Below are 24,972 nucleotides of genomic sequence, written 5' to 3'. Positions count from 1 at the left end.
AAATTGCCCAGTCCTGTGTACAGCCATATTTTTCCTTTTGCTAGAGAAAACACTCTCTTGCCAGGTTGTGTGTCCATGAGAAGGAGCCCCTTTTCAGAGCAACTCTCATTTCAGGAAGCTCAAGTTCAGTGCTAGCCTTGATCTGATCCCAGGCTGGTTGTAAATGCAGCCTTTCTTACCATCAGCCTCTGAGTGTGCCCTGAGCCATCTCGGCAGAGCAGACAGGCTGAGAGGGACCCATTTTGCAGTGACTGCTTCCAAGATCCCTCGGTGTCAGCCAGAAGCCGGCACTTTCAAGTGCTGCTTACTGACGCAGTAGAAATGCTGTCTCCTGCCCTTCAGCCCTGCTCTTTGCTTCCACTGCCACTTGCCAACTCTTCTTAAAACTAAGTATGGAAAGCAGGCTGCAATATCCAAGGTGTTACTCTCTTATTCTCTCACGGCAGTGACTGCACCTACAGTGGTGTTACCTCTTTCAGCACATTCCACATTGTCCCAGGGCACACAGTGCCACCTCCCCTCACCAGAACTGTGGATGATGTCCAAGTCACTGCTGAAGGCACCTTTAGGTCTTCAGTGGTCTGTACAATGCCTTCTCCCCAGACAGTGTGGGGCAGTTTAATGGGTCATTGCCTCTAAAGATGAGCCTTGAGTCTTCATTATGAAGCAGAATGAGTGACTTCAAGACTCAGGGGAGCTATCCTTGATCCCTTACCAGAGGCAGAGCTTCACAGTTTTTTCATTAACTAGAGTCATTAAAAAGACATCTGACCCAGCACTCACACTCTCTCTGTTTGCTGCCCGTAAGTCACAACTGCACAATCACCATATGGTCTGGCTCTGTTGGTGTTAGCAAGAATTTTGGCTCTACAGAGGACTGCAACAATTATTGGGCTCCAAATCTGCACTGCCTGCAGCCTGGGGGAGTTTCCTTCATATAACACTTAGCCAGCTTCTCTCTGGCCCACTACACAAGTGTTGCTGCCCAAGTGGTGTTCTCTGACAGGAGATGATCTTGTGAGCACTTTGGAGGCTCTGTGGCAGAGCCAGCCTGCAGCGAGTGAGAATCATACAGCATTAGCCTCAAACCTGCACTTCTGCTCCTAAGCAGTCTGCCTATGCAGGCACCAGCCCTGATGCACAGCAGCATCCACTGCCAGGGTTTCCCAGATCTCAAGGTGCATCTTGGATCCTCCTCAGCTTTCTTTTACCATCTCTGACCCTTCTGCTTCCTTGTACTTTCAGGTCAATAAGCTGCCCATTTTCCCCTTCAAAGCTGGGCAAGGGCTTTCACTGGGTACCACCAGTTCTCTGTTTTGGTCACACTCCAGTCTGTAGTTATTGTGCCATTTCTCTACCTGCTGCCTTAAAATGAGCAGTTAACCGGGCTTAGCAAACATTTTCCCCTTCGCACAAACCAACTTTATCCTTCCTTCTAATCACTCAGAAGTGCCACAAGGAGGATTCCCATCCTGTGTGCAGACTCTTGCCCATACTCCTGGTGTCTGCAGCACTGAGCTCCTCTCTCTCTGCTCCGCAGCAGTGTCCCCTTTCAGCACACAGCTGCAGCTGAGCCCCGTGACAAATTCCAGCACCTTTCAGAATGGCTCTGGCCTCCTTTTGCTGGTCTTTGCAGGCCAGGCCAAGTCCAGCTGAGTCCCTCTAAACTGGTCCATTGCCAAAGCATCTTGGCAGACTTTGCTGGAGGTGTGCCAGGAGGGAAGGTTCCCCAGGTTATTCCTAGCTTGGGTAGATTCTCCCCTTCTCTTCCCTGAGACCCCAGTGAGTCCCATTCTCCTGGGATGGTTTCTGGCTTTGGAATGTGTGCTCCAGTTTGGAAACAAAGCTTTTTTCTTTTTCTTTTTCTTTTTCTTTTTCTTTTTCTTTTTCTTTTTCTTTTTCTTTTTCTTTTTCTTTTTCTTTTTCTTTTTCTTTTTCTTTTTTTTTTTTTTTTTTTTTTTTTTTTTCTGCAGGTAATGTTTCAGACCTATTTGGTTCCTGGGAAACACTATTGCTGTCCATCTTCTCTGACACAAGGGTTCTGGGCATGCCTTCTCAGATCATTCACTGCAATTTTTTAACCAGTTTCTTATGTATTAGTACAGTTTGACTTCTTTCTTTCCTGTTTCTGCAGTAGTGACAGTGTTATAAAGCTAAGCAGCAGAAGTCCTCTGACAAACTTAATTCCACATCAGGTTTCTGACTTTTGCAACTTTTTGATTTCCTTGTGCTGTTGGTATTTTTAGCTTTTTTAATCCTCACTGCTGTCCTGCTCAGTTAGTAACCTCCAAGCTTGCCAAAGATTCCTTGGCCTCCTCTGTCCCCGGAAAAGCTGCTGGTCCTCAGCCATCTGGTTACTGGTTCCTTATTCATTTATTTTGAACTTGTTCCAGCTTCTGCTGCCCCTAAAAAATTTTACCTCCAGTCTCAGGCCATCTCCTAAGCCTTTCAGCAAAGCCTTCAGATGTTGCTTTAATCCCTTCTGCAAGGTCTCATGCTCTTTTCTTGGGTCTTTAGACCTTATTTTAGTCGCTTGTGATAGCCTCCATTTCTGCAGGTTTTGTTCATAGAATTCCACAGGAAGTCTCAGTGCATGGCAGAGCACAGCATTCCTGTTTTCCTTTCTCTACTGGAAACAGCTCATTTGATATAAACTGGAATTGCATTTGCCTACTTGGCAACCCTATAACTTTGGAGTCTCATGGTCAGAGTGTGGTGAGTTAGAGAAGGAGGTATTTTTATTCCCCTTTTTGCATTTCTATGTAATGAACTTCTGGCTTCAAGCAGAGATGCTTCTGATGCACCTTTAAAAGCATTTTGCACAATTACAAACCATCTCCATTTTATTTATAAAGGATTTATAAATATATAAAGAATTATAAATATATATAAAAGAGTTATTTATTAATCTGTTCCTGAATAGTCCTGTCCTACTCTTTATAGCTGATGCTGCTCTATTTTGCATCCACCCATTTATTAAAACTATAAACAATCTTGAAATATTCCAGGAATGAAATTCCTTCCAGCATAGCCCCAGCACAGCCAACTGTGTTCTCTTCTCTAGCCAGCTCCTTTTCCACTTCATAGCTCTGCAGTGGTCCTTCATGCCTCCCACAAGGTGTTATATTCAGGAGTTCCTTGACAAGAAAATGCTCCTGCTTTAGATGAAGCACTCAATTTCAAGAATGAGCCTAACTCAGATGAATTCTCCAGATCCTTTTTATACTCCAAGAACGGGAGTAGGCATGTTCAGGGCACAGTTTGTCTTATCCTGACATGGGAGGCTGAAATAGTCAGATTTACAAGTGGTCCCCCGCCCACTGTGAATAGAAAAAGACACTCAGGACACAAAAACAAGAGCAGATGACTATAGTTAAGTAGAATTATCTACTTTCTAGATACTCAGACATTCCCTGAAATACCTTCCATGATGCTTTTAAAGACGGCAGAGGGTGAAACTGCACAAGCAGCCAGAACCAGGCTCTAGAGAACTTCCATCAGTTTTGACTGGCCTTCTGTTGACTTGTCTCCTGTAACTGGTTCCTTCCTGTGCCATTTTAAGAAATTTGAGCAAAAAAATCCTCAAAGCCAGAGACTTCTCTGTCACTTTTAAGTGTTACTATATAGAATATAGTTTAAAAGCAATATTAGTGTGCATCTTTTACCAACCTTCTCAAAGCTGTATTAACTGAAATCACTGTAAAATTGTGTTTGCAATGATTTTTGTTTGCTTTGCTCCCAGTCACAGCTGCCAAGGGGGAAAAAAAATCACACAAAAATGCAGTTAAATTCCATACCAAGTATACAAATTTGGTTTGCAACTCCAGGACCATCAGCTGAGAAAAAAATTATCTCTAAGTCATTATAATCTCTTGGTTGGTATATTTCTTATGGCTGTAGGTACAATAAGTTTCTCTCACACCTGTGATTTGATCCTGCTCGTACACCTTCATTAGTAATGCACTGATTATCAGAGGTTTTGTACAAATGCTGTTCCATAGTGCCAGAAAATTCATTGCAGGGGTGCCCAAGTTATATGTTATATGCCCACTTATATGTGACCCACCTCAAGCCCTGCATGTTTCCCAGACATAAATATATGGCTCCAGTGCCCAGCAAAAGTTGCCGCTGATTTAAATCTTGTCTTGCAGAATAATATTCCCAAGGACGGGAACAGTTCAGGCAGATTTCTAAAGAGCAAACTCCTGTGCATCACCTTGTGAAGTGCAGGAGAAAAACTCGGATCAGTTGGTGGCATAGGAGTGTAAAGAAATTGTCCCTTTGCCTAGCACTGACATGACCTGTCCATATGGAATATGTAGTGGCATGAAAACATGTCTAAGCAACAGAGACCTATGTTGCCCTACCCTAGAATGACTTTCAAAGCCTCCCAGGGATGCCACCTTAAATTTAGGAACCTGCCTCTAGTCAGAGTCCAAAGCTCTCAAAGCCACAGGACTACTTCTAGAAGACAAAAGGAAGTAGGAAAACATAAAAATCCAATGTAACTCTTGTACAGCCTCTGCTGCTCCTTAATAAAAGAATAATGGTGTGTGGCCCTCTTACAGCACTTTATCTGGGGATCTCAGCGGTTACACAATGGGTGAGTCAGTTTGTCTCTTAGCCTAAACCAGAAAAATGTCCAAAACAGAACTCTGGGAGCACAGTGCCTCTCCAGTTCAAATCACAAGTCTCTGGGAGCCCTTCAATACATGGAGAAAGCCTTGCTCATGGAATATGTCTCATTCCATCTCCATGACATGGTTTAGCTCCAGATGGCAACCAGTACCAGGCAGCCACTCACTCACAGACACACTCACCCCAGTGGCGTGGGGAGGAGAATAGGAAAAAAAGATAAAAGCCGTCAGTTGAGATAAGAACAGTTTACTATTCTTACTGAAAATAAAATAATAATAGTAATAATTAAAACAGTAGTAGTAATGAAAAGAAAGACAACAAAAAGAGAGAGATAAACCCCAAGAGAGGCACATTATACTCAACACAATTGCTCACCATGCACTGACCAATGCCCAGCCTGTTCCCAAAGCACAATCAGCCCCTCCCAGACTACTCTCCCATCTTATACACATGGCATGGAATATCCCTTTGGCTAGTTTGGGTCAGCTGTCCTGGTTACACTCTCCCCTGGCTTCTTCTGTGCTCCTTGCTGGCAGAGCATGAGAAACTGCAGTCCTTGATTTTGGGTAAGCACTACTTAGCAACAACTAAAACATCAGGGTGATACCAACATTGCTCTCAGGCTGAAACCAAACCACAGCATTGTACAAGATACTAGGAAGAAAACTAACTAGGAAGAAAACTAACTCTGTCCCAGCTTAAACCAGGACACTCCCTCTAGGCACAGGAAGGATGCAGAAAATCTGAGGGTCACACGGAGCATACCAGAAGCAACTCAGCATTTCTTTGCTACTGTTTCTGTGCTGATACTTGTGCTGACATCTTCTGCATTCTAAAAACACAAACTTAAATTATTTTATAAAAGAGCTTGAATTATAATATACATACATTATATATACGTATAAATAATATACTGTATAGAAATTTATAGGCAATGAGGCAGATGTGTGCCCTGTATATATAAAAACTTGCTTTTTCTTGGCATTTTACATGCAAATTCTTCTTGGTAGAGAAATTCATGCTAACACGAAGAAGATTTTTACCAGAATTTGAAGTGCAAGAATAAGTGCAAGATATTTTTAATAGCACGTTGGTCTTTAATGGCCCAGAATTGTGCTTAATTTATCCTGAAAACCAATCAGTCAAAGCATTATTCTTTAACATAATTAATAATATTTAATATAATTGTTTTATTTTTAAAATCTTTCTGAGACATTATGTGCCACATGCTGCATAGGATGTAGACATGCAGATATCCAAACAGGTCTTGGTTCCTCATGTTTGAAACCCTCAAACCAATGGGTCCAGGCAATAGTTTCCAGCACATTAGAGCTAGGACAGCATTGTTTAAATGTAAACATCCCAGATTGCAGTAGCCCTTGTCTTTGCATTCCTCCCCTGGCAAGTGATGGCTTCCCATGTCCGAACAAAACACTTCTTCAATGCTAGGTCACTTTCTTGGTCTCAGCACTCAACAGGCTGGACTTGCTGTAGCCACTGTCCTTGACACAGCTTCCTTCAATGTGTAGGAAAAGTTGTCACAACTAGACAAGTAAAAGCTCCAGCTAGCCAGTTCTCCCAGCAGGTTAAAAAATATACATGTTAAAATTCCAGGACTGTCCAACATTTCACTTGAAATTCTCCATAGCAACATCAATTTGGTACTGTAGTTGCAGAAGAGAGTATAAAAAAAAACCCCAAGATCTACAAAAAAGGCCCTTCAACTTTAAAGCGAACGTATTCTTGGAGAAGTGGAGGGTCTGTTGTGCAGATGGCTGTTTGCTCTCGTCGCTGGGAGCAGACACTCTCCAGTGGGGAGGAGAGGGGAGTCAGATAGCGTATTACCATGCAAAAGCAGCGAGCTCTGCCTATGATGACTGCAATATTAACTCCCAGGGCTTCCTGCGGCTGAGAGGCAGCGGCGGCAGCAGCAGCGAGTTTCACTTGCCCCCTGCCCCCCACCCCCAAGCTTCCAGGTTCAATAAAGATTACATCATGGAATAAGTATGCCATGTAAGCCTGAGAATCAAAGCCGTCACAATTGGCGGCTGTTTAACTGTAATGTCGCTGAAACACACACTCCCCCTATGTGCACACACTCTCCCCGCACCCCTCCCGGCCCATCCCGAGCCCTCCGCGGCTCCTACGGTTAAGGGCAGTGTTATTGGGGAGAGGAAAATCTGATCAAAACTGTCGACGGCAAACTGACAATTTTCTATGGATTCAATGAAGGCCACCTTAACGATTTCCCTAATTAATGGATGACATCTTTGGCTGGAGGAGAGGCGCGGTATTCTACTCTGCCTTAGTCTTTGTTAACCTTCTAATTAACTTTCGTAGGTCACCCAGGTCTCCCAAACCTAAAAGTGAAGAGAGCCATTGTGCTAGAAGCAGTAAACTTACTTTTTCTGCCTGGGTACTTAAAAGGGAGAACGATTATAGGCAGGGAAAAATAACTCCATTTAAACTCTTTGTGACTGAGCAGAATGCATAGGTCCCTGCCTTAGAAAATAATTGAAACACCTTTTATACCAATATTTGCATGCATAATGCACCAAATTAGCAAATATACATCTAAATTCAGCTGCAGTTCTAAATTGATTAGAGATTTGGAGGGGTTTTTTGGTTGTCTTTTTTTTTTTTTTTTTTTGAATGAGAACTTCAGTGGGTCAACAAAAGGAATTGGATTTCTTGAGCAAATTGCAACTGCAACAGCCACCAGCTTTTACACGGCATGATCTCCAGCAAAGAGCCTGGGCTAATAGTACACACACACACACATTCTAACACTATAATATTAGGCCAGAATAATCCCTGTGGTAAGACGATTGAAGTCAATGGAATTGTATCAGAGATGAATTTGGTTCACTGCCTTTTGTGGAATCTAATATGAATTGACCATTGAGCTGGAGGCATCAAAGATGATAAATGCAGCCCTCTTTCAAACAGTCTGATGCAACCCAAAAAAGGGCAGGCAGAAGGCATTTAGGATGGGTGGCCTTTTCTTCTGTCTACAGCTTTCTCAGGGAAATTCTGCCCTCATTCACGCCCATTGACTGAAGTCAATTAAATTATTTTAATAAATTGTAATTAAAATTCACAGTGTACAATGAAAGACTGAAACTTCATAGCATAACTTGACTAATAAACCTGAAGTTAATTGCTTCTTGAAAGTAAAGATTTGAGTGCTTCTTTGGCTTACAGAAGAGACATGAAATTAATTGTTCCTAGTTTTTTCTACTCAGCAGAGGACAACAGAGAGGAATAGAAGAGAGTAATAATTGTTCCCCAATATAAACATACATCCCTGCACAAATTTCTGACTCTACAGCCCATATTCTTGGACAGAATGAACTGAGCCTAAAATTGACATTGCAAAAAGTCTGAAACAGTATGGTTTAGAGAAATTTTTTTATTAACTGACAAAGAAGCATGTCATAGTAATTAAAACAGGCCTGAAAATCAGGCTTTCTCCTGACTTATCCTTCACTGCCATTGGTTCACAGTGGAATATGTCAACTTTGACCTTGATGCAGTTTCTCCCTCTTTAGAGAAGTTATATGTCAGTGAAGTAGCATTAAAAAACACCCAAAAGGCCTTGAACTAATCCGGTGTGAAAGCTGCAGTCATGCAAAATGCAACATGCCTGACCAAGAGTCAGAGTTCTTGAAATTCTTATTTTGATGATTTGATTCTGCCACCATGTACATATTTTCTAGTAGAAAAATTGGCAAGTACATTGACATCTACGGCTCTTTACTCTCCAGAGAGGTTGCACAAAGTATATTAATCACACTCCCAAGGGTCCCTTGATTGCCCTACAAATGTCTTGGCTGTGGATAAGCAAGACCCAAATCTCTGAAAATATTTGAATCATGGCACCTATCAAAAATATCCTCAGCTGGACATGCCTTGTATGTTTCTGCCTGCAGTGTCCTGAAGGATGTTTGGCATCATGTGTGACTGATTGATGGGGGAAAAGAATCAAGTTACAGGTATAGGATCAATATACAGAAAATAATCAATTCACTCTTCCTCCATCCCTCTAGAAGTCTCATCTCTGGAGAGCTGGAGCACTACTGGAGGCCCAGGGCTCCACCTTGTCCCCATTGAACACCACAGCCAGGTGATGATTTTCCTGACCATTCAGAGGAGAGACAAGCGACCCCACATCAGTGGTTATGTAGTGCCCTTTATAGCTTCTGGAAACTTCCAGGGTCCCCAACATCAGGCTCTCCCTCAGAAGGAGTATTGGTACTAAAGCCAGGGGTCTTCAGAGAAGGGGATCACTGTTAAATTCTCAGGAAAACTGGGCTCATTCTCAGACACCAAGACAAACCTCCCATGAGGTGTGAACTCAGGGGGATTCATCTCACCTGACTTTTAATACCCATGTGATGTTTTCTGCACCTGAGCCTTGTGGGACTGAATGCCTTGAGAGTCAATGGAAGGTAAGACATCATAAAACTACTAACCAAGAAGTTCTTGTTTTGGATGTCTTGTACAGCAAGAATAAACTGTGCTCCAGGAGAGTTTTCCCAATATCAACTATGAAAAATCCACGTACAAAACTGGAACATTTGCAGCTAGCAATGCAATGGCTGTCTGAGGGCAGAAGAATCCCACCTTCAGTCCCTCTTTACTTTTGTTTCCCATCTGTAAGGAGATGATGATTTTCCCATTCTTCCATTTTCTGCCCTTTTTTCCCCTCTTAAACAGTAAGACCCTCAATGACCTATCTAGAATTCACCTGACAGGAAGTGGACAGTTACTTTTAGAGCATCTATTAAATTGCTATTTTTATGAAGCAAGTAATTTCATCCAAATTCAAAATCTAAAATAGATCTGAGAAGTGCATCACAGTACATTTTTTTTTTTCTCAGCACAAAGGGGGTGAACATAACTAAGTCTGCAATTTGGATTTTTAAAGTCAAGTAAAATTAATCACGTCTGTTTGTTTATACAGTACCAATCACAACAGAGGGCTCTGATAAAAATAGTTTCAATTTCTTGTAATACTCATTGAACTGCTCTTTGCATCTTAAGTAATCCAATGACTAATTAATTGAGAAAATCTAGTTAATACTCAGTAGAAAAAAATGTAAAACATTTTTCTCAGTGTCACAGTTTAACCTCAGTTGACAACTGCACAGCTGCCTTCACACACACACACTTCCCACCAGTGGGGTTGGGAAGCAGAATCAGAAAGAAGTTAAACCCCATGGGTTAAGGTAAGAGCAGTTTGATGATTGAACTAAAATATAATAATAACACTGTGATAATAATTGTAAAGAAAAGGGAGACAATGAAAAGAGAGAAAAAGATAAAACCCAAGAAAAACAAGTGATGAACAATACAATTGTTTACTCCTATTAACCGAATCCAAATCCATCCTGGAACTACTACCAGCCCCTCCCAGACAATTCCTTCTGGTTTGTATACTGAGCATGACGTTCTATGACATGGAATATCCCCTTGGCTGGTTCAAGTCCCCTGTCCTGGCTGTGCTCCCTCCTGGCTTCTAGTGCATCTCCTCTTGGCAGAGCATGAGAAACTGAAAAGTCCTTGACTTTGGGTAAACACTACTTAGCAACAACTAAAACATCAGTGTGTTATCGACATTATTCTCAAACTGAATCCAAAACACAGCACTGTACCAGCTACTAGGAAGAAAATTAACTCTCCAACAGCCAAAACCAGGACATTCAGTAATGAACATAACAATTTAAAACTTGTTATTTCAAGTTAAATGAATGATCAGTGGAAATATTTCACAGCAGCTAGGACACTCATTATTTATCTTCTTGACACAACATACTGGGCTGTGTCTACCCAGAACTGGAATTACCTGCCTGACTCTGACATTAAAGTAATTATTCACAGTTTGTGAAAGATGCCTCCTTGCAGTTCATTTTCCAGAGGAAATCAATTATTTTTACCAGAAAGTGTAGATCCTGGTATTATGCAGTTAAATTAAATTATGCTCAGATATCATCTAGAAATAACAATTAAAAGGATTTATGGACAGAGAATGTAAACCAGGCCACCTAAAATGCATTTAATTTTTCTTGTCACCACAGAAACATGGTCCTTTTTAGGTCAAACTTGAGTGAGTTCCATCCCAGCTCATTGAATGCACTGCCTTGGCAAGATTGGAGTTGGACCTGAGATACTGTAAATGTTCCAGCTCCAGTACTATTGCCTGAACTAGAAATTCCACCTTGCCCCCTTCTCAGCCCTGAGGGGTGTGATGAGATGGCTTCCCAGCCCAGGAGGTCTGAATGGGCTTTCTCTGTCCTCTGAACTTTTCTGTGGGTGAGAAGCCCATGGACCTAGCAGAAAGAGAGATGACAGACCTTGTCCTCTGCAACTTTAGGGTGAGCTCAACTCTCAAACGTGACCTTACACAAAGCACAGCAAGGCTGCACATTTGCTGCTTCTTGGTGGTTTTCATACCAAATATGTTTCATTTGCAGGAAAAATATAGTATTTCGTTCCCTGCTTGATACTCTGGCAGAAGCAGCCTGGGCTCTGAGAGGCAGAAGTCTTGAAAAAGGTATGAAAGATCAGCTCTACCTTGTTGCCTAACTGATACCAGCAAGCATAGTGCCCATGCACAGATCACCATTGTAAAGCTTCAATAGAGTAGGTCTGCTTCTCTTAGAAGCCCAAAACCACCTGTACAGCTCTATAGATGGAAGAAAGCACAACTCTCCTTTTTATTTCTCCACAGGCCCCTGTACAGTGTCAGAACTTTGGGCATGAGCTGCACTAGACTTACAGTCTGAGACACAAGAAGGGTGTCTGAGCTGCTCAGCATCGTCCCATAGTAGACAGAAAGAAAAGTAAATGCTTTATCCACAAAATAATGTTTTTAAGTGCCTCCCAGTTGATATAGGCACCTGTATGCTGATCTTGGGCACTGAAGAGAAAATGTGGAGTGAGAGGAAAGGACTTTGTTCAGTCCTAGTGCAAGAGCCATTGCTGAGCTCTAAACTCTCTAGATACAAAGCAAAAATGACAGGCTCAGAAGACAGATCCATCTGTCCAAGATCCAAATCCAAATACCTGACAAGTTCTGAGGGTTCCAAGGGATTTATATGGATGAAAAGGGAATCCATAGATTCTTCCCTGTATGGCATTGTTTCATTTTAAGAACATCCTTTATACTTCCCAAATATACCAACTGAATCAGGACCATGGGCTTTGGAAGCCTTTAGGGCCACACCTCAAACTGGATTAATATGTCAAAATCCCTTGTACATAATGGCACTGCTGTGTCCCCAGTTCTCCTTGCCTCACTGAGGCCTCCATTATGTCTGCCAGCTGTGGTGCCAGTCCCTTTCTCCTGTTCTTTTATCTGCTGCCTTACAGTGTGATACTGGTAACCATTCCTTTTCATCCTCGCTGTCACTGATTTAGTTTCTCCTGCTGATTTTTGCAGCTTAAGTCCCATATTTAGAACTCCAGTTTCAGCTGCTAGCCCAACAGAGAGTGACAGACCTCGCTGCATAGGTCTTTCTGCTTTTACACCTTGTGCATTGTCCAATTACTTTTTGGCTACTCTGATTGTCCTTTCTCCCCCTCCTTTTTGTCACTCCTGGCAATAGTTAGCCCCAGCTCTTCTCTTAGCTTCCATCGTTGCCCTTCCCCATGTACTAACTGCTAACTCCTCCAGCCTCTATCCTGCCTTATTTCATCCAGGCATGTGGTCTGGTGATTTTCTCTAGACCCTTGTGTTCGTCCTCTGCATCTTTGCATTTATGCTTGGAAAAAAATCCTTTCTTCACCCACTCCCTGCTAGGGTCCCTTCAGCCTCCCCCATTACTACTCATTCTTTCATTAGCACTTTCTTTCTCCAGACTCACCAGCAGACTCTTTCTATGGATCACCCTCTTCGTCTGTTTTCAAAAAAGCCTCTGAAGTCTCTGCAAAAACAACCCTTCTCTACATACCATTATGCCTTTCTCATCTCCTTCCCTCTTATCCTTTCAAATGACCAGTTTACTCCCATTCTCTTGAACTCACCTCTCTGACACTCAGCAGTCTGGTTTCCAGCCACTTCACTCTGCAGGAATTGCTCTCTCTAAAATCACTAATGATGTCCTTCTAGTCAATTCTAACCACCTCTTCTCCAGTTCCTTTCCCTTTGATTTTTCCAACACCTTTGACGTATCAGACCATTCCTTGCCTTGGAGTTCCCCACAACTCAGCTGCTGTGCTGAAAATTGCCTCCTTTCGTTCAAGAGCTTGGTAGCTGGCAGCCAGAATAGGGGCACAATGAAAACGATAATTCTTTCTATTGTCTTCTGCACACTAATGAAGCCCCTCTTAGGAAACCATGAAAATTTTAAGGGCATACCCAACAGTAGGGAAAACTCCAGCACAGGATCTCTTTGCTTCCTATAGACCTCTATGCCAGATTTAATGTATAATAAAGGAAATTTCACTTTCATATCTTTGTATTTTCCTTGATGTAGTTTTGTAAGGAGAAAGAAAAAGGAAAATGAATGAAACAAATCATTTCACCTTTCTACAGATCTGTTGATACCAATTTTTCTCTGTTCACTGATAAAATCAGAGATGAATTAATTCAGAACTATATACAGATATATAAAACAGAAAAAAAGAGGATCAGCCTGGGAAGATAGTTGAGTCTTTCCAGTGTCAGGTTAGCCAAAAGTCAAAGAACGTGCAGAGGGCAAAAGCAAATGCAGTGGCGTAGCGAAGGTCACAGTCAAAGGTTCGGGGGAGGGGGGTGTGTGGTGTGGTGTTAAATCCTCCAGCTCAGTAGTGAAGCCAGAGGCTCTTTTCAAGTTAAGCTATACATGCAGAGCTATATGGATAATGTGAACAGATGTTCCTACTGTTTGGCTCTTGCTGTACCCATTTTTACAAAGATTGCTCTACTTAAAACATAAACGGAATGTAACCTGTAATCACCTTACATGGACCTTAAAACACGAAAAGTTCATGAGCAAAGTGCACAGAGATATAACACACAAGAATTATCATTGACTTCAGATAAAAATGCTGCACTCTTGTACTCTTCTGCTCTAACTTCAAGCTGTTTTCCTCTTTATAGTCTGCGGCAAAGCTGTGGATGATAAATCACACTGTGTTTTCCATTAGAGTAAGAATAAGTTGCAGAAAACAGTGTTTAAAAAATCAAGGGAATTAACTTTAACTGTTGGATGCCCTCCTCCCTCCCCTGTGTGTCAAAACAATTAGTGAGAGTTAGATCAAAGGATCCACTTTGCAGAAAAAGGAGAAATAGAATCCAGTGTGAAATATCCCCCTGCAAAGACAGAATGTATGCAAATAAATTGCAGGTAACCTGGAGATCTGATACTATACCACCTCCAGGAGGAGAGGGTCAGCAGTTACATCTGATAATAGCCTCTCTCTTTTACTGGTGATCACTATTTTCTAAAAGAAAAGCTAAATATTGATTAAGTGATACCTTAAATACCACAAGATTATCAAAGCAATTACAGGGATTAACTCCCCAAAATGTTCCAGTATAACCTCAGCTGCAGAAACTGTGCCAACTTGGTAATGGTTATTAACATCTGTATGCACAAGAGTAATCCCCTAGTCTTCTTTCTTTTTTCCTCTGCCTTTCTCTGATTGCTCCTATATACATTGTAGTTTTTCTGAGTGCATGCAATATACCTCCTGGGAACCTCATTCTACATTTCCTTGTTTGACTTGCTTAGAGTCAGAGGAAGTCAAAGGCTATTCAAGAAGGACACAAGACTTCTATCTGTGTTGCCCACTCCCACGTGAGAAAACCTTCCCTGATGGAAAAAGGCAGGAGACACTGCTGGTCTTGAAGTACCACATGGATATGCTGACTTTGACCATGTTGTGTCCGTGTCATTCCCTGGCAGGACTATCTGCCTAAGGACTGAATGTCCCAGACACCTTTCAGAACAGCACCAGGTGGCTGAAGAAGTTTAAACTCCCAAAGAAGAGCCCTGCTTGGTTCCCAGCACAGTTGCATAGTTCAGGGTGGGTCCTTGGTAGTTTTCTATTCCCAGAGCCCACTCTCATGCTCACCTCTCCCCTTTGCTTCCATTTTCCCTCTTCACTCTTCTCTTAGTGGGAGAAGCAACTTTAAAGCATGGGAGAGACAGACAGAGAGAGCATGACGCCCTATAATCCAACAAGTCAACTTCCCGAGCTCAAACATGAACTGATTTTTTTTTCTTCCCTCGCCTTATAAAAAAGAAATTGACTTTTGTTTGGAGTTTGTGAAAAGTGGGACTCGGGGCCCAGTCAATGGGGCTCCCCGCGGCGCGGGCTGAGTGGAGCCATCTCGAACCAGTCAGCCGCGGCACCAATTAATCCGCTCTTTGTCACAGCCCCGGCCTCAGCAGCAGCGGCAGCAGTAGCAGCAACACATTTGGCCATTGTTCAGACCTTCATGCAACGGGATTTACCCTTTCAAAGAGGCAGTTTTGTCCCAAAGAGTTCGAGCGGAAGTTTCTCACTGACAATTTGCCCCAAATAGATAGATTTGTCAGCAGCAACCTTTAAAAGCAAAAAGCCATGAAGGAAAAAGGGGAGAAAAAGAAGTGTAGGGGGAAGAGCAAGTGCATCCTTGTCTGTCTGTCTGTCTGTCTGTCTGGAAGCCTGTCCTGAGCAGGTGGGGTGGGTGCCAGGCCTGAGGTACAGAAGGGTGAAATGGCATTGATGGGGGCTCTTGTTCATCTCAAGGCAGATGTAGCAAGGGAGCTAACAAGCTCCCAGGCTGTTGCATAGCAGCTCTGACTTCTGAAAGCCTTCAGGGAACTTCTTTTACATGGCATTGTCATGCCTGCTACACAGCAATGTGCTAGGCTGGCCAGGGTTTCTCAGCCTCAAATACTCCAACAGCAGCTCAACCCTGAGAGGAGCAGGCCTCATTCTCTATGGTCTTGCCACCAAAAACTGCATTTAAGCCAATGCAAGAATTCTTTTGCAAACAGGCTTGTGTACCTTTTCCTATGCACAGTGCAGTGGGGCTCATATTCCAGGCAGGAAAAGGGGGAACAAACATGTGTGTTTCCCACACTGATGCTGCTGCACTCCTCATGGGTACACCCTTTGCACTTCAAGATCTGTCTGCACAGAGTCAAACCTGCTCTGTTGCAAACTGCAGCTATTCATAGGCACTGACTGCTCTTGCTCCCACCCTCAGAGCATGGCACTGCCCAATATTCCTGGCTTACACATGGAACATGCTCTTCCCCACTAATCTTCCTCCCATACTGCAAAATGAGAACAGGAAAACATGCAAAAAACTCTCTCCACACTGTGGATTCCAGCCGATCCACATCCATGTACAGACAGACTCTTGCAGCCTTGCTCTCACACTGGAGAGCAGCAACTGGGAAGTTCTCAATCTCTCTAATAGCCAAAATTTTGGAAAAAAATGGAAAAAATATGTCTACTCTCACCTGTGACTCCACCTTCTGTTACACATGCTGAGCAGATGAGGAGGTGAGGGGCTAGCACATGCCTGTGAGCTGAAATCTAGAGCCCTGCTTTTCCCTAGGAAGGGTTGGGAAAGGTTGTTCAGCCTGACACGAATTGCCTTTTGCATATGAGAAACCATCATCAAATCACCTACCCTGAAAGCATAGCCTGCTCTTCCCCAGAGGCCTTTGCATGGGAAAGGAGCCAAATTCATGGGAGATCAAGTGATTCTGCTGCAGTCTTAGTGCTTATCTGCTGCCACTCTGGCAGTTTGGCTGCCCAAACCAAGCTGAAGAAATCCAGTTTGCTCATGTAGATCTGCTGCAACCATCTGACCAAAAGGAAAGCATGAGAAGTGGATGCAAGGCAGCTACATAGCCCTAAAATTTTGAAGCAAACTCTGGAAACTCCATTGCTGGGTGACAGGCGGTCCAGCACTTCTGTTCAGAGTATTTTGTCTCACTGTATCTAAAATGGGGTTTATCTGTGTTACTCAAGGAACCTCATTGTCTGAGTATAGCCCAGCCCACTGTTGTTTATTTGATGGCCTTCCCAAGGCATTTCCTGAAAGTTAAAGATATGAAGACTGAGTTTAAAGTGACATCAAAAATGTCCCCAGCCTGCTTTTTACCCACCAAGTTCCCCTAGGCCTGCTTACACCTGCTCTTGGAAAAGGAAAAAGGCACAAGTGGCTGCAACCTAGTTATAACTCAGCCTGAAGCAGGGTTTATTCACTATTAGGTTAGGTTTGTTCAAATTATTTGGTTTCCAAGAGATTTAGAATGCTTTGAGTTAAACCTGAAACTGACTTAAAAGTCTGAGTTAAAACTGAAACATTGGTCTCTACACTTCAAGATACATCTACACCAGTGGGAGTCATGTTCTAGGTTCTCACCCCAGGGAACAAAGAGCTGCAGAGCAGCAGCAGCATCCTCAGTCCCAGAAGGCACATGTAGGAGCTAAGACCTTCCCCATTTGCAGAGGAATTTTGAGACCATAAGGGCGGGTGAGTAAGGATGGACACAACTTGCCATGGCACAGTGCACTGAGATGAGCTGAAAGTCAAGCAGTGCAATGGCAAATACATGCAAACACAGCTTTCTCCATATGGCATCTCTCCAGTGGAGGCCTCACTCCTTCAACTGCGGTGGAAATGCACATGGAAACTACCATTTGCTCCTTCCTGGCATGGGAGGAACACCGATACTAGGGACAATGGTATTCCTGAGGAAGCTTAGCTGTCCTATCCTTTATTCCTTTAGCATGATTTGCCCTGGTTATCAATCAATTTGATGGGATTCCAAGACCAAAATTCTTCTTTTTTAGTAGTATTTTTGCTTATGATTTTCAATAAAATAAAAGAAAGACTACTAGATAAGACAGAAAATATTCTACTAGCTGCAGGGTGCTTACCATGTGCATAGTAAAAAGAACAGAAGAAGATCTCATTTCCACTGTTGGCCTGTCAGGTTCTGAATCACAGCAACCTCATTCCAGCAAAAGGACTGTCTGGATTTTAGCAACATCAGCCAACACTGACTGTAATGGCAGTATATAGAAAATTGAAATAAGAATCAAACAAATGCTCCTGACAGAAGAAAACTGGTTGACCAACCACACAGTAGGTTTGTAACAACTTACCATGTGTATTTGCAGCAAAACTACGGTATTTGGATCACTCTTGGGGTTTCCTAAACATCATGATCTACTATGGAGAATAATCTCTGCACTTGTAGTTGGAATAAAACAGTTGTTGAGCAATAATCTGTACATTGGATTTCTACTGATTTTGCTGAGTGATCTGCCACACAGCTTTGCTTACCAGGGTCAGCAGTGTCACAGAACAGAGTAATTATGAAAAGCAGTTAAGGTATTACTAGTTAAGATATTACTAACAGTTAAGCATTACTAGTTGTTATCAATCCACAAGCACCATTCCATGGTGGATTGGAATCCATGCCAATCCTCGGAGTTTTTGATTCAGTGCTTCAACACTTTGTGCTCTGTGTTGCAGCATGAAGAACAAAGTCACAAGGTAAAGCCCTGTCCTGGCATTCTCATAACACATTCCCCTGATTTATATTTGGTTAATAGAGCCATGATTCATAAAAAAGAAGGACACAGAGATAGTGGATCACACCTCACCACAGAAAATCATCTCCTATACACATGCACCTGCAATTCTCTGATATTTATAGTGATAAAATGTTTTTGTGACAATTGCAGCAGAACTGTATCTGGCAAAATCATGTGAGGGCATGAGTAAAAATATCTGAAGTCTCTTTTAAGACCACTTAAAGCTCAGAATCCCTGGGTTGGTAGCATCTGAGTGCCCCACACTGAAGAAAGCACTCCATGCACCGGGGTTTGAAAATCACCAAAATATATTGCAAGTTCAAGGATATGCGTTGAATTTTAATGGTGAAATCTTAGTTGAGGACTGACAGGACGCTTCCAGTCAGGCTGGAAAAACTCTGATAGGCTGCCTAAAACTTTGATTGTTCACGTCACATTTTCAGCTCTTGTGCACCCCAGCAATCCTGACAAAGTTGGTTAAAATACAACTTATTTCATATTTATGAGGGAAGACTGTAGGATCAGAATCTGCCTCAGCGGTGTGTTTTCACTGGACTTCATTTTCTGTTCAGGCAGGACAAGCGTAAATAGCTGCAGGGTTCATTCAATTTACAGAGGAACATGGCAGACCTCTGCTTTCCACTTTTCTTAGAGGTAAGAGTGCTAGATTTTGCTACACAAGCTCAGGCCACTGGTTTGCAAGCTCACCATCTTGCTCTCATCAATGTCTGAAATCTCAAAAGGCAGAAAACCCCAAACAACCTCATAATACATTTAGCTAATTGTAGAGTGATGCATATTGTGCTCTCCTCTGCTTGGACTTGCCACTAATTGCTCTACCTGCAAGGATACTTCTGTGACCTATATTTTATGAAGCAAGAGATAAACCAAGCCTGTCTATAAATTTCTTAGTCAGTCATTAAACTGTACATGTCTTCTTAAAAAATCTCTGTGCATCAACTGACTCAATAGTTTCAAGCAGCACTGAATATGATATGCTGATTCAATGCTGCATCTGGAAGTATTTATTGTTGTTGTTTTTAAATTCATTTCCCAAAATAGATACGACAGATCTGGCCTCCAGCCAAAATCAAGAGATATAGATAAATTGAAATCAATGGAGCTGAGCCATTACATTGGCAGCCAGAAATACAGCCCTTCCTAAGAGCATTCTTTGCTGCCACTAACAGTATTTTTTGCAATTGCCTCAAAGGTCAGCTTGTTAATAGGCTTCTACAGCAAACTTTGGGAGGCCAGTCTACCACAGAAATTATTACATTGAAAGGACAATGAATCAGGGTCATAGCTGCATAGAGGCAAGTCTTTCCTATGCAGATCCAAGTACTTAAGACGTAGTCAGAGCTATTTGTTTGCTATACTCATAAAATGGTTTTTAAATGTCACAGCATAGCTCCAAGATGTATTTATTCCTTGCAGTCGGAATTCTTTTGCTGAGAAATTAAAACTGTTAAAGACCAATCTTATTTTAAGTTTTCTTTTATTAGTTCTATAATATATTTATTTGCCCTCTTATTTGGACCTTTCACTTCTTTTATACAGCTGTGTCTCTGCCAGCTTCAGTATTGATACTGTCTTTTGTGTTCATGTCAGGGAAACTAAAATGACGCCTTTTCTCTCTAAATTAGATTGCAGCTGTTGCTACATCATTGGCTTATTACGACACTTTGATTTATATCTAACTAGCAAACTAACAAATAAGTCAAGTTACTAACTAGAGCCGCTTTGTCAAGCGCTTGTCTGGCATTGTCTAGATGGGATCAGGTACCAATGTAGGCGTATAAGCCAAGCCTGACATATCCCTTTCAAAGGCATACGTGATTAATGGGGCATTTCATTGCTGCAAGTGAACTCAGGCTTGTTCCACCCCTGAATACAAGTATTGAGGAGAAGTGCCATGGCTTACAGCGATACTCTTTCCCCAGTTATCTTTCCTAGGTATAAATTTCCCTGCTATTCTGCACAATGCTGGTGTGCACTCCAGATGCACATGTGGAAATTGAGCTGTACAGTTACTGTTGCTCTCAGTCATTATCTTACTTAATCGAGCACGCACACACACAAGGGAGAAACTCACCACTTTTTCACTGGCATCTGTAGGGAACACGGGTCTTCCCCAGAGCTCTGCTGGATAAATTACCCCACTTGGAGGATGGGCTGGGATTTGTTCAAGCCCAAACCTTCCAGAGGTAACTGCTACATTCACTGTGGGACACCTCAGCATGCAGAGATGGAACATATGGTGCCACCGGCTCAGGGAAAGTCATCCCCAGCTGCAGCCAGAAGGTGGTTTTGCTTTACAGAGGGCACATGAGCACAGGGAAATCCATCTTGCACCAGGAGAGAGGGAGTGCTCACAGGACAGACTTCACCAGATCATCTTTCTGTGCCTTAGATTTTCACATTTTGGGAAAAAAGCCTTTTCTTGATTCACCTGCAGAAAACTCACAGCACCAAACTGTGATGTATTTTTATTTTGTTGTGGATTTTGTTAGTTAGCTGGGGCTCTCAGCATGCTCCTGCAGCCCTGGAAGGCACCTGGCCCCAAGGCACCCATGGTGGCTGCCAGGGCAGCTGCCACACAGCATCCTCAGCCACCAGGATCAGCTAATTTGGGTGTGTGGTGAGGCTTAGCCCCAGCTGGCATCTCAGCCCCACGCAGCCACTTGCCCACTCCCACACAGTGGAACATGAGAGGGAATGGGAAGAGTAAAACTGAGAAAATTCATGGGCTGAGATGAAGACAGTTTAATAGGTGAAGCAAAAGTCATACATGTGAGCAAAGCAAAACAAGGGATTCATTCACTGCTTCCCATGGGCAGGCAGGTGTTCAGCCATCCCCAGGAAAGCAGGGCTGCATCACACATAACAGATACTTGGGAAGGCAGATGCCATCACTCCAAACACCCTCCCCGTTCTCCTTCCTCCCCAGCTTTATATTATGCCATACGCTCTGGAATATCCCTTTAGTGTGTTGGGGTCTTGTATCCTCTCCCAGCTCCTCACATAACCTCACCCCTCTCTGGTGGGATGGGGGAGAGGCTGAAAAGGCCTTGACTTTGTGCAAACACTGCTTGGCAGTAATGAAAAGATCGCTGTGTTATCAACACTGTTTCCAGCACAAATCCAAAACATAGGTCTATGCCAGCTCCCGTGAAGAAAATCACCTACCTTGGCCAAAACCAGCACAGTGAGATAGCCCAGGAAGGACAAGAGGAGGGCCAATGCCACCACTGCTGGGTGTACAGTGCAGGGCCCTCCCAGGAACACATCTCTGGGGCAGGGGCTTTGCAAGGAAAACTCAATACCACAAAAGAGCTTGTTAAGTGCATTTTCATGCAGGGAGCAGCCCGAGCTGGGCACCTAGCAAAGCCATGTCACAGACCAGTAGTGTGGTGGGACAGCCAAGGAGCAGCATGGTCCCATCAGCAGCTTTCACAGTGATGCTGCCCATCCATCTGCAGGCAGGGAGATACAGAGAAGGGATTTGTGGTGGTGACAGCAAACCACAGACTGTGACCTACAAAGAAGGGAAGGCACCTCAGATTTCTGCAGTAACTTGAAAGAACTAAGCCCTGAAGGTGTTTATGCTGCAAGGCTGCTGCTGTACTAAGCTCCCGCATAGGGCTGCCTAGGGCACCAAGGGGCATCTCTGCATATCACCCAGCACATGCACCAAAGGAGGGGACTGGAGATAGCTTCTCAAGTATCCCAAAGCAAGAGAAGCTCCTCCTCCCAGGAGAAAATACCTCTATCCTTTCCCTCCTTATCACCTGCCCAAGAAAACAGGTGTGTTAGATTTTCCTTATCTTACCCACCTGGTTCCTGTTGAGAGAAACAGATGAAAACTCCACTTCCATATATTCTGCTGCTATATCCACACACTTCTGGCATCTTAAATTTTTTTGCTCACCTGACCTTCTTCACTTTTTCCTTTTTTTCCTTTTATTCTCTGAAGACCTTTTGGCTCCCTATCCAAAGGCCAGAGGAGAAAAGCAAGATAAAGGCAGAAGGAGTGCTGTACTTGCAGATGGGTCACACATTGGATTATTTTGCTGCTAATACTCCAAGAAAAGAAAATATACCTGGCAAGAGACCATGGCACAGTGCTAAGAAATGTCACCATGTAACAGTAGAGTCCAGGGTCCTGGAGGAGATACACTTGGAAGGGAGCACATGCTGTTTCCTGTCACAGGATAGACAACTATTTGTATTTCCAAGGCCGTAGAAGGAGACAGTAAATTTCATTGCTGTGTTAGTATCTTCTGTATATGTAGGCTTGCTCATTAAACAAAATCTGTTTAACCCAAAAGACAGTTAAACACTATACAGCTGCTCATTTACTGCTAGCACAGTGGGGTGAGGAAGAAAATCAAAATAAAAGGTAAAACTTGTGGGCTGAGATAAAGGCAGCTTAAAGAAACAGAAAAGGAAGGGAAAGTAACATAATGATAAAAGGATATACAGTGAAAGTGATGTACAATAGCTCACCACCAAGTGACTGCTGCCCAGCCAGTCCTCTTGCCATCTCCCCCCAGCTTTTTTGTTCAGCATGATGCTGTATGATATGGGATGTACCTATGGCCAGTTTGGGGCAGTTGTCCCAGCAGCATCCCCTCCCATCTTCTTGCATGCCCCAGCCTACTCTCTGGCAGGGCAGTATGAGAAGCTGAAAAATCCTTGACTTAGTATAAGCACTGCTCAGCAACAACTAAAACATCAGTGTGTTATTGACATTATTCTCACCCTAAATCCCAAACACAGCACTATGCCAGCTACTACTAAGAAAATTACTACTCCATCAAAAACCAGGACAATATGGTAAATGTTAAATGGCAATAATGGCAATAATCATTCCAAGTACAAAATGTTAACTATAATTTCTCATCTTTTGGAAGCTGAAATACTTTTTGTCCAAATGGCCCTGGAAATGGCTTTGATAGAACCAGCAGCAAAAAGCTCTTCCCTACACTCTTGGAAGTATTCTTGCCTTCATTTTTTCTGGGCTGAGATATCTCTGTCCATCACAAAAACCACTCTGAAGAGACAAAGGACAAACCTCAGCCGGTACAGGTTTACAAAAACAGTGTCAGGCACTGCCCAGGGAACAGGGAAGAGCTGATGGTTTGCTCTACAGCAACTACAGCCTCAGCCCACATGCAGAGCCAGCTTTGGGTGTCTGGGTTATGTTAGTGGAGTTTTGGGTGGAGAGGTGGGATGTTTGAGCTCTCTTTTTTCTCTTGGCAGAGCCTGTGCATGGGAGGGAAAGCCCTGTCTGCATTCAGAGCAGCCTCTCTTGGGTGCATCTGAAACCTGTGGACATGGTCTGCTCAGCCTTTGCAGTGTTTTTGAGGTGGCTTTGAGTTTACAACACAAACAACTGTGGCTGCTATAAGGCCAGAGATCTGCCTCTCCAGAGCAGGGGATGCCCGGGGCCAGATTTGGGCCCTGCTGCCATTTAATCCTCTTTCCTTTGGCCTTCAGACCTCGCTAATGCAGCATCTCATTCCCTGTTGCTTTTCACATTGCTCAAGAAGGTGAACTTTCCTGCCTCCCTGGAAGCACATTTGGAGTGAATTTGTCTGCATTCCCTGATCCCTGAAAGTCTTTGCTTTCTGAGATCTCCCTGAGCAACTTCCCAGCCCTCTGGACCATGTCCCTCAGTGTCAGGCAGGACCAGGCTTGTCCTGGTTCAAGGTTTCCTTCTGTGTCGTGGAAGCACTGGTCTTGTAGGGGGAGCAAAGAGCAGAAGGTCGCTGTGATTCCAGCACTGCCCAGAGTCATGCAGCCCTGCGACACAGTTACAGTACAAGAGGAATTCCCATAACCTGAGATAGAATGACACAAGGACAAAATATGAAGTGCGGGAGGACCAAGACAGTGTGTTTGGGCTGAACACCTTATTCCCCCAGGATCACCACCAACAAGAGGGAAGTCAGTTGTGGTGCATCAACACCTCACACGAGTGGCAGGGATGGGAAAGAAGGGACCGAGGGACAGCACCTGCCGTCCCCGCTCTCTGGTGCCATTTTCCGGCCCAGCTTGCATCGGCAGCAGAGACAGCCTTCCCTTCCTCCCCAGATGCGCACCTCTCACCATCCTTCGGCTGCTCTAGCAGCGGTCACCTCTCAGTTCCCAGCAGGACTGGGAGAGCTCGGCAGCGTCTCGGTGAAACCGGAGCTGAGAAAGGGTCCCACCTCTGGCCCCTCGCCGCCCCCTGCACCGCGGCTCTGGCAGCGCTCCTGGGACGCTCGGCGGTGCCGCGCTGCTCAGGGCAGCGAGGGCGGCGGTGCCCGGGGCTCGGAGCAGCCCCACCGGGCACGGGCGGGCTCCTCGCACGGCCGCCGTGCAACAAGTCCCGGCGCCGGGCAGCGGGAGCACAGCCCGCCGTGAGCCTCAGGGAGCCGCCGGCCCTGCTCCCCCCGGACAGCCGCAGCCTCCCGGGGCACGACGGCGGTCCGGCTGCCCTGAGGGAAGGCTGGAGGCTCGGCCCGGCCCGGCCCGGCCCGGCTCACACCCCGGCCGACGCCGCCGGCTGCCAGCACAACCGCTGCCCGGTCCGGGGCAAGGGCAAGGGCAGGGGCGAACCGCAGGCGGGCTCCACCTCAGCACAGGAAAATGCGAAAGAAACGGGATCTTGATCCGTTCTTTCTGCTTTCCTTTTATCTTCTGTTGTGTTTTGTTGGTTTTTTTTTTTTTTTTTTTTCTGGGTTTTTGTTGGGTTTTTTGGGTTTTTTTGCGGGGGGGGGGGAGGGGGGGAGTTGTCGCTTTTTATGA

At 44.0% G+C, this 24,972-nt stretch overlaps 1 protein-coding gene across 1 annotated transcript in view; it reads left to right on the top strand.

Moving 5' to 3' along the window:
• The window catches only part of LOC132070689 (collagen alpha-1(I) chain-like), a 38,368-nt gene extending 13,532 nt beyond the window's left edge, over positions 1–24,836 (top strand). The window contains exon 7 of the mRNA XM_059467675.1: positions 24,237–24,836. Coding sequence (XP_059323658.1) covers positions 24,237–24,836 — 600 coding nt within the window. The remainder of the gene's footprint in view (positions 1–24,236) is intronic.
• Positions 24,837–24,972: the final 136 nt, after the last annotated feature.

This window comes from Ammospiza nelsoni, chromosome 3 (assembly GCF_027579445.1).
Source record: "Ammospiza nelsoni isolate bAmmNel1 chromosome 3, bAmmNel1.pri, whole genome shotgun sequence".
Taxonomy (NCBI): Eukaryota; Metazoa; Chordata; class Aves; order Passeriformes; family Passerellidae; genus Ammospiza; species Ammospiza nelsoni.
This window is presented reverse-complemented; position numbering and strand designations above follow the sequence as displayed.